The sequence below is a fragment of the Ipomoea triloba genome, chromosome 1 (assembly GCF_003576645.1).
Source record: "Ipomoea triloba cultivar NCNSP0323 chromosome 1, ASM357664v1".
NCBI classification, from domain to species: domain Eukaryota; kingdom Viridiplantae; phylum Streptophyta; class Magnoliopsida; order Solanales; family Convolvulaceae; genus Ipomoea; species Ipomoea triloba.
The window spans coordinates 13,078,627-13,088,115 of NC_044916.1; the positions used below are offsets into that span (position 1 = coordinate 13,078,627).

Here is a 9,489-nt window from a genome sequence, read left to right on the forward strand (position 1 = left end):
AATGGAGTTTTCTTTTCTGCAGGTCTCTATTGCCATAATTGCCTTAGCCACCATTGCCCAGCCATCTTTTGGACAGGCCGCCCGTGATTCTGATTGCATTAAAGGGTTTATTGCTGCACATAACGCGGCCCGAGAAACGGTCGGCGCTCCACCGGTTAAGTGGAACACCACCTTAGCAGACTTCGCTGAATCGTATGCCACCAAGAGGTCTGCTGACTGTGCGGCGCAGCACTCACAAGGGCCATATGGAGAAAACATCGCAATGGCTTCTGCCGAATTGTCTCCGGCGGATTCCGTGAAATTGTGGATGGATGAGAAGAAATACTATGACCAGGCGTCGAATTCTTGCACCGGCGGAGAGTGCCACCATTATACGCAGGTGGTTTGGCGTGACACCACGAGTATTGGCTGTGCTAGGGCTACGTGCAAAACTGGTTGGATGTTTGTCACCTGCAACTATTACCCTCCAGGCAACTATGTGGGCGAACGTCCATATTAAAAACAATTTTTTTTTTCTTGATGATTAGTATGATCTTGTGAAATGCAGAAAATGCATTATACAAAAAAATATAAATATTTAAAAACTAAAATATTAGCACTAATGTACTATCATGAAACAACTACTGTTTCATGCATGGATGTTGATTGAATTCAATTTTGAACTTTTTCTTTTACTTCTGGCTAGCTATACTTTATTTTTTTCTGAGTCCATTGATATCCATTTTTTCTTTTTTGTTTTTGGTTCTGCCTAATAATATTTCCCTGAGTGAACTCATAGTAATAAATTGATTTTGATTAACCAACACCAACCAGTTGCGAGTTCTTAACACGAAAAAATAATGAGTGGAAATGAGACAAATTTTAGATGATTTTTTCTTTTTTTTTTATCGGTTATAATTTCTTTTTTATTGTTATAATAAATATAAGTAGGGCTATACGGACTCGAATGGTAGACCTTCTCGGTAAAACAAATCAAATTGCTTATTATCAAAATGATCTTAACTCTAAACATTTTATAGCCCGGGGCAAAATAGTCCCTATATTTAAAAAACTAAAATTTAAATTTAGTAATACTAAAAAAATGATAATATATATCAAATAACATGAAATAAGATTACGAAATTTTCATCCATGAAATGAAACTACAAAAAATGAGGTGACAAACACATGATGACATGTATAAATCTTGTTTCATGAGAATGGTAGAAATATACCAATTTTTTTTATAGGTATGCAAAGTAACTCAATAGCCCCCTCCTTGGAACGGTTTGGGGAAACAGGTTTTGCAATGTAGGGAGTGTATAGCTTCACGAGGGCTGCCTATCTGCTTCCTCTCATCTCTTCAGCAAACAAGGGTTGGGGCCCTCTTCAAGTGAGTGACTTCCCTGGTGGAAGTAATAACGAATGATATGGTCATGAAAATTGAGAGGTTTTATGAGTGTTCAATATTCACCTAAAAAGAGGATGAAAGGCAATTTCTAAATAAACATTTATTTTCCTTCTCTTTTACCGGGTTGATATAATCAAAATATCTCTTCGATTTCATTATTGATAGGAGGCACTAGAAATACACATACCCTATAGGTGCAATTGTTATACCATGGACCAAGGTTCACCTTGCATTGTGTCCCGGATTAAACCTACCCTAAAAAACTGGACATGGGCTTCGCTGGGATTAGCTTTGATTGGGATCGTCTTAGTCTTATTAGAAAAAGTCCGGGGCACAGCTTGAAATTGGCCTAGGACCGGATCTAGGCACGGCCTAGGCCCATAACAGTCCTAGGCACGGAGCGTGCCCAAACTTTGGCCTAAATGAGTTTCAATTAAGAAATAAATTAAAGTGTTTAATTTTCTGGTTCTTCCAACAATAGATCTATAGATTGAAAATGTGCTAAATGGCTTAAATACAATAAAAAAAATAGATTTTAAAAAATTGTGTGCACAACATAATTTACTTAAAAAGTTATTTTAGGCTAGGATACTATAGCATGATTATCAGCCCATGACAGCCTCGCAGTGGGATGGTATCTTGGTTGTCTGACAAGCTTCCAATCTTTATCTATTTTTGCTGTTTGCATCAAAGTTACTAGGGGATTAATGGAGATTCTGAAATTAGATTAATTATTTGCAAATCGTGTTAGAATATATATACAAACTCAAAACAAGTGGAAATGGAGATTTTGAAATTAGATTTGGCAAGTTTATGATTTTTTGCTGTACACTTTTTGTGTATTTTTTGTAAAATAAAAAATTTTTATTCATCCCTCCTAGACATTTACTTATCACCAGAACCAAATTTTTTCAACCTACCTACCTAACTTTCTTCCTATAGATACTCTACCCATAAATATTTGTGTTTCCTTATTAAATGCATTGATCAATATTTGTGAGGTCACCATTATTCTTGTATTTGTAGGCCATAGAAATTATTCAAAGATGTCCATTCTTTTAGGATACATACATTCCTATAAATACCCTATAACCCAATGCCAATGGTCATTATATTGCATCTCTGCAGAAAGACTACATTTTTCCATTTCCTCTTACTTTTCCTTTTTATTGCATCTGATCTGCAAATCACAATAAAAAGGAAATGGAGTTTTCTTTTCTGCAGGTCTCTATTGCCATAATTGCCTTAGCCACCATTGCCCAGCCATCTTTTGGACAGGCCGCCTGTGATTCTGATTGCATTAAAGGGTTTATTGCTGCACATAACGCGGCCCGAGAAACGGTCGGCGCTCCACCGGTTAAGTGGAACACCACCTTAGCAGACTTCGCTGAATCGTATGCCACCAAGAGGTCTGCTGACTGTGCGGCGCAGCACTCACAAGGGCCATATGGAGAAAACATCGCAATGGCTTCTGCCGAATTGTCTCCGGCGGATTCCGTGAAATTGTGGATGGATGAGAAGAAATACTATGACCAGGCGTCGAATTCTTGCACCGGCGGAGAGTGCCACCATTATACGCAGGTGGTTTGGCGTGACACCACGAGTATTGGCTGTGCTAGGGCTACGTGCAAAACTGGTTGGATGTTTGTCACCTGCAACTATTACCCTCCAGGAAACTATGTGGGCGAACGTCCATATTAAAAACAATTTTTTTTTTCTTGATGATTAGTATGATCTTGTGAAATGCAGACAATGCATTATACAAAAAAATATAAATATTTAAAAACTAAAATATTAGCACTAATGTACTATCATGAAACAACTACTGTTTCATGCATGGATGTTGATTGAATTCAATTTTGAACTTTTTCTTTTACTTCTGGCTAGCTATACTTTATTTTTTTCTGAGTCCATTGATATCCATTTTTTCTTTTTTGTTTTTGGTTCTGCCTAATAATATTTCCCTGAGTGAACTCATAGTAATAAATTGATTTTGATTAACCAACACCAACCAGTTGCGAGTTCTTAACACGAAAAAATAATGAGTGAAAATGAGACAAATTTTAGATGATTTTTTCTTTTTTTTTTATCGGTTATAATTTCTTTTTTATTGTTATAATAAATATAAGTAGGGCTATACGGACTCGAATGGTAGACCTTCTCGGTAAAACAAATCAAATTGCTTATTATCAAAATGATCTTAACTCTAAACATTTTATAGCCCGGGGCAAAATAGTCCCTATATTTAAAAAACTAAAATTTAAATTTAGTAATACTAAAAAAATGATAATATATATCAAATAACATGAAATAAGATTACGAAATTTTCAACCATGAAATGAAACTACAAAAAATGAGGTGACAAACACATGATGACATGTATAAATCTTGTTTCATGAGAATGGTAGGAATATACCAATTTTTTTTTATAGGTATGCAAAGTAACTCAATAGCCCCCTCCTTGGAACGGTTTGGGGAAACAGGTTTTGCAATGTAGGGAGTGTATAGCTTCACGAGGGCTGCCTATCTGCTTCCTCTCATCTCTTCAGCAAACAAGGGTTGGGGCCCTCTTCAAGTGAGTGACTTCCCTGGTGGAAGTAATAACGAATGATATGGTCATGAAAATTGAGAGGTTTTATGAGTGTTCAATATTCACCTAAAAAGAGGATGAAAGGCAATTTCTAAATAAACATTTATTTTCCTTCTCTTTTACCGGGTTGATATAATCAAAATATCTCTTCGATTTCATTATTGATAGGAGGCACTAGAAATACACATACCCTATAGGTGCAATTGTTATACCATGGACCAAGGTTCACCTTGCATTGTGTCCCGGATTAAACCTACCCTAAAAAACTGGACGTGGGCTTCGCTGGGATTAGCTTGGATTGGGATCGTCTTAGTCTTATTAGAAAAAGTCCGGGGCACAGCTTGAAATTGGCCTAGGACCGGATCTAGGCACGGCCTAGGCCCATAACAGTCCTAGGCACGGAGCGTGCCCAAACTTTGGCCTAAATGAGTTTCAATTAAGAAATAAATTAAAGTGTTTAATTTTCTGGTTCTTCCAACAATAGATCTATAGATTGAAAATGTGCTAAATGGCTTAAATACAATAAAAAAAATAGATTTTAAAAAATTGTGTGCACAACATAATTTACTTAAAAAGTTATTTTAGGCTAGGATACTATAGCATGATTATCAGCCCATGACAGCCTCGCAGTGGGATGGTATCTTGGTTGTCTGACAAGCTTCCAATCTTTATCTATTTTTGCTGTTTGCATCAAAGTTACTAGGGGATTAATGGAGATTCTGAAATTAGATTAATTATTTGCAAATCGTGTTAGAATATATATACAAACTCAAAACAAGTGGAAATGGAGATTTTGAAATTAGATTTGGCAAGTTTATGATTTTTTGCTGTACACTTTTTGTGTATTTTTTGTAAAATAAAAAATTTTTATTCATCCCTCCTAGACATTTACTTATCACCAGAACCAAATTTTTTCAACCTACCTACCTAACTTTCTTCCTATAGATACTCTACCCATAAATATTTGTGTTTCCTTATTAAATGCATTGATCAATATTTGTGAGGTCACCATTATTCTTGTATTTGTAGGCCATAGAAATTATTCAAAGATGTCCATTCTTTTAGGATACATACATTCCTATAAATACCCTATAACCCAATGCCAATGGTCATTATATTGCATCTCTGCAGAAAGACTACATTTTTCCATTTCCTCTTACTTTTCCTTTTTATTGCATCTGATCTGCAAATCACAATAAAAAGGAAATGGAGTTTTCTTTTCTGCAGGTCTCTATTGCCATAATTGCCTTAGCCACCATTGCCCAGCCATCTTTTGGACAGGCCGCCTGTGATTCTGATTGCATTAAAGGGTTTATTGCTGCACATAACGCGGCCCGAGAAACGGTCGGCGCTCCACCGGTTAAGTGGAACACCACCTTAGCAGACTTCGCTGAATCGTATGCCACCAAGAGGTCTGCTGACTGTGCGGCGCAGCACTCACAAGGGCCATATGGAGAAAACATTGCAATGGCTTCTGCCGAATTGTCTCCGGCGGATTCCGTGAAATTGTGGATGGATGAGAAGAAATACTATGACCAGGCGTCGAATTCTTGCACCGGCGGAGAGTGCCACCATTATACGCAGGTGGTTTGGCGTGACACCACGAGTATTGGCTGTGCTAGGGCTACGTGCAAAACTGGTTGGATGTTTGTCACCTGCAACTATTACCCTCCAGGCAACTATGTGGGCGAACGTCCATATTAAAAACAATTTTTTTTTCTTGTTGATTAGTATGATCTTGTGAAATGCAGACAATGCATTATACAAAAAAATATAAATATTTAAAAACTAAAATATTAGCACTAATGTACTATCATGAAACAACTACTGTTTCATGCATGGATGTTGATTGAATTCAATTTTGAACTTTTTCTTTTACTTCTGGCTAGCTATACTTTATTTTTTTCTGAGTCCATTGATATCCATTTTTTCTTTTTTGTTTTTGGTTCTGCCTAATAATATTTCCCTGAGTGAACTCATAGTAATAAATTGATTTTGATTAACCAACACCAACCAGTTGCGAGTTCTTAACACGAAAAAATAATGAGTGAAAATGAGACAAATTTTAGATGATTTTTTCTTTTTTTTTTATCGGTTATAATTTCTTTTTTATTGTTATAATAAATATAAGTAGGGCTATACGGACTCGAATGGTAGACCTTCTCGGTAAAACAAATCAAATTGCTTATTATCAAAATGATCTTAACTCTAAACATTTTATAGCCCGGGGCAAAATAGTCCCTATATTTAAAAAACTAAAATTTAAATTTAGTAATACTAAAAAAATGATAATATATATCAAATAACATGAAATAAGATTACGAAATTTTCAACCATGAAATGAAACTACAAAAAATGAGGTGACAAACACATGATGACATGTATAAATCTTGTTTCATGAGAATGGTAGGAATATACCAATTTTTTTTTATAGGTATGCAAAGTAACTCAATAGCCCCCTCCTTAGAACGGTTTGGGGAAACAGGTTTTGCAATGTAGGGAGTGTATAGCTTCACGAGGGCTGCCTATCTGCTTCCTCTCATCTCTTCAGCAAACAAGGGTTGGGGCCCTCTTCAAGTGAGTGACTTCCCTGGTGGAAGTAATAACGAATGATATGGTCATGAAAATTGAGAGGTTTTATGAGTGTTCAATATTCACCTAAAAAGAGGATGAAAGGCAATTTCTAAATAAACATTTATTTTCCTTCTCTTTTACCGGGTTGATATAATCAAAATATCTCTTCGATTTCATTATTGATAGGAGGCACTAGAAATACACATACCCTATAGGTGCAATTGTTATACCATGGACCAAGGTTCACCTTGCATTGTGTCCCGGATTAAACCTACCCTAAAAAACTGGACGTGGGCTTCGCTGGGATTAGCTTGGATTGGGATCGTCTTAGTCTTATTAGAAAAAGTCCGGGGCACAGCTTGAAATTGGCCTAGGACCGGATCTAGGCACGGCCTAGGCCCATAACAGTCCTAGGCACGGAGCGTGCCCAAACTTTGGCCTAAATGAGTTTCAATTAAGAAATAAATTAAAGTGTTTAATTTTCTGGTTCTTCCAACAATAGATCTATAGATTGAAAATGTGCTAAATGGCTTAAATACAATAAAAAAAAATAGATTTTAAAAAATTGTGTGCACAACATAATTTACTTAAAAAGTTATTTTAGGCTAGGATACTATAGCATGATTATCAGCCCATGACAGCCTCGCAGTGGGATGGTATCTTGGTTGTCTGACAAGCTTCCAATCTTTATCTATTTTTGCTGTTTGCATCAAAGTTACTAGGGGATTAATGGAGATTCTGAAATTAGATTAATTATTTGCAAATCGTGTTAGAATATATATACAAACTCAAAACAAGTGGAAATGGAGATTTTGAAATTAGATTTGGCAAGTTTATGATTTTTTGCTGTACACTTTTTGTGTATTTTTTGTAAAATAAAAAATTTTTATTCATCCCTCCTAGACATTTACTTATCACCAGAACCAAATTTTTTCAACCTACCTACCTAACTTTCTTCCTATAGATACTCTACCCATAAATATTTGTGTTTCCTTATTAAATGCATTGATCAATATTTGTGAGGTCACCATTATTCTTGTATTTGTAGGCCATAGAAATTATTCAAAGATGTCCATTCTTTTAGGATACATACATTCCTATAAATACCCTATAACCCAATGCCAATGGTCATTATATTGCATCTCTGCAGAAAGACTACATTTTTCCATTTCCTCTTACTTTTCCTTTTTATTGCATCTGATCTGCAAATCACAATAAAAAGGAAATGGAGTTTTCTTTTCTGCAGGTCTCTATTGCCATAATTGCCTTAGCCGCCATTGCCCAGCCATCTTTTGGACAGGCCGCCTGTGATTCTGATTGCATTAAAGGGTTTATTGCTGCACATAACGCGGCCCGAGAAACGGTCGGCGCTCCACCGGTTAAGTGGAACACCACCTTAGCAGACTTCGCTGAATCGTATGCCACCAAGAGGTCTGCTGACTGTGCGGCGCAGCACTCACAAGGGCCATATGGAGAAAACATCGCAATGGCTTCTGCCGAATTGTCTCCGGCGGATTCCGTGAAATTGTGGATGGATGAGAAGAAATACTATGACCAGGCGTCGAATTCTTGCACCGGCGGAGAGTGCCACCATTATACGCAGGTGGTTTGGCGTGACACCACGAGTATTGGCTGTGCTAGGGCTACGTGCAAAACTGGTTGGATGTTTGTCACCTGCAACTATTACCCTCCAGGCAACTATGTGGGCGAACGTCCATATTAAAAACAATTTTTTTTTCTTGTTGATTAGTATGATCTTGTGAAATGCAGACAATGCATTATACAAAAAAATATAAATATTTAAAAACTAAAATATTAGCACTAATGTACTATCATGAAACAACTACTGTTTCATGCATGGATGTTGATTGAATTCAATTTTGAACTTTTTCTTTTACTTCTGGCTAGCTATACTTTATTTTTTTCTGAGTCCATTGATATCCATTTTTTCTTTTTTGTTTTTGGTTCTGCCTAATAATATTTCCCTGAGTGAACTCATAGTAATAAATTGATTTTGATTAACCAACACCAACCAGTTGCGAGTTCTTAACACGAAAAAATAATGAGTGAAAATGAGACAAATTTTAGATGATTTTTTCTTTTTTTTTTATCGGTTATAATTTCTTTTTTATTGTTATAATAAATATAAGTAGGGCTATACGGACTCGAATGGTAGACCTTCTCGGTAAAACAAATCAAATTGCTTATTATCAAAATGATCTTAACTCTAAACATTTTATAGCCCGGGGCAAAATAGTCCCTATATTTAAAAAACTAAAATTTAAATTTAGTAATACTAAAAAAATGATAATATATATCAAATAACATGAAATAAGATTACGAAATTTTCAACCATGAAATGAAACTACAAAAAATGAGGTGACAAACACATGATGACATGTATAAATCTTGTTTCATGAGAATGGTAGGAATATACCAATTTTTTTTTATAGGTATGCAAAGTAACTCAATAGCCCCCTCCTTAGAACGGTTTGGGGAAACAGGTTTTGCAATGTAGGGAGTGTATAGCTTCACGAGGGCTGCCTATCTGCTTCCTCTCATCTCTTCAGCAAACAAGGGTTGGGGCCCTCTTCAAGTGAGTGACTTCCCTGGTGGAAGTAATAACGAATGATATGGTCATGAAAATTGAGAGGTTTTATGAGTGTTCAATATTCACCTAAAAAGAGGATGAAAGGCAATTTCTAAATAAACATTTATTTTCCTTCTCTTTTACCGGGTTGATATAATCAAAATATCTCTTCGATTTCATTATTGATAGGAGGCACTAGAAATACACATACCCTATAGGTGCAATTGTTATACCATGGACCAAGGTTCACCTTGCATTGTGTCCCGGATTAAACCTACCCTAAAAAACTGGACGTGGGCTTCGCTGGGATTAGCTTGGATTGGGATCGTCTTAGTCTTATTAGAA

The 9,489-nt window shown here is 36.1% G+C and overlaps 4 protein-coding genes across 4 annotated transcripts in view; all 4 read left to right on the forward strand.

The window, feature by feature from the left end:
* LOC115996742 (basic form of pathogenesis-related protein 1-like) overlaps positions 1–674 on the forward strand; it is a 13,896-nt gene extending 13,222 nt beyond the window's left edge. The window contains exon 2 of the mRNA XM_031236133.1: positions 8–674. Coding sequence (XP_031091993.1) covers positions 8–499 — 492 coding nt within the window. The 3' untranslated portion in view covers positions 500–674. The remainder of the gene's footprint in view (positions 1–7) is intronic.
* A 1,839-nt stretch (positions 675–2,513) lies between these two features.
* On the forward strand, positions 2,514–3,266 carry LOC116002637 (basic form of pathogenesis-related protein 1-like). Its single transcript, XM_031243138.1, has one exon. It carries the CDS (start codon positions 2,594–2,596, stop codon positions 3,089–3,091), a length of 498 nt encoding a protein of 165 aa, XP_031098998.1. The 5' UTR covers positions 2,514–2,593; the 3' UTR covers positions 3,092–3,266.
* A 1,840-nt stretch (positions 3,267–5,106) lies between these two features.
* LOC116006199 (basic form of pathogenesis-related protein 1-like) lies at positions 5,107–5,858 on the forward strand. Its single transcript, XM_031246863.1, has one exon. It carries the CDS (start codon positions 5,187–5,189, stop codon positions 5,682–5,684), a length of 498 nt encoding a protein of 165 aa, XP_031102723.1. The 5' UTR covers positions 5,107–5,186; the 3' UTR covers positions 5,685–5,858.
* A 1,842-nt stretch (positions 5,859–7,700) lies between these two features.
* LOC116003708 (basic form of pathogenesis-related protein 1-like) lies at positions 7,701–8,451 on the forward strand. Its single transcript, XM_031243911.1, has one exon. It carries the CDS (start codon positions 7,780–7,782, stop codon positions 8,275–8,277), a length of 498 nt encoding a protein of 165 aa, XP_031099771.1. The 5' UTR covers positions 7,701–7,779; the 3' UTR covers positions 8,278–8,451.
* The last annotated feature ends 1,038 nt before the right edge of the window (positions 8,452–9,489 follow it).

Excerpts from the sequence above, each read along its gene's own strand:
- LOC116002637 (XM_031243138.1), top strand. The coding sequence starts at position 2,594 with ATGGAGTTTTCTTTTCTGCAGGTCTCTATTGCCATAATTGCCTTAGCC.
- LOC116006199 (XM_031246863.1), top strand. The coding sequence starts at position 5,187 with ATGGAGTTTTCTTTTCTGCAGGTCTCTATTGCCATAATTGCCTTAGCC.
- LOC116003708 (XM_031243911.1), top strand. The coding sequence starts at position 7,780 with ATGGAGTTTTCTTTTCTGCAGGTCTCTATTGCCATAATTGCCTTAGCC.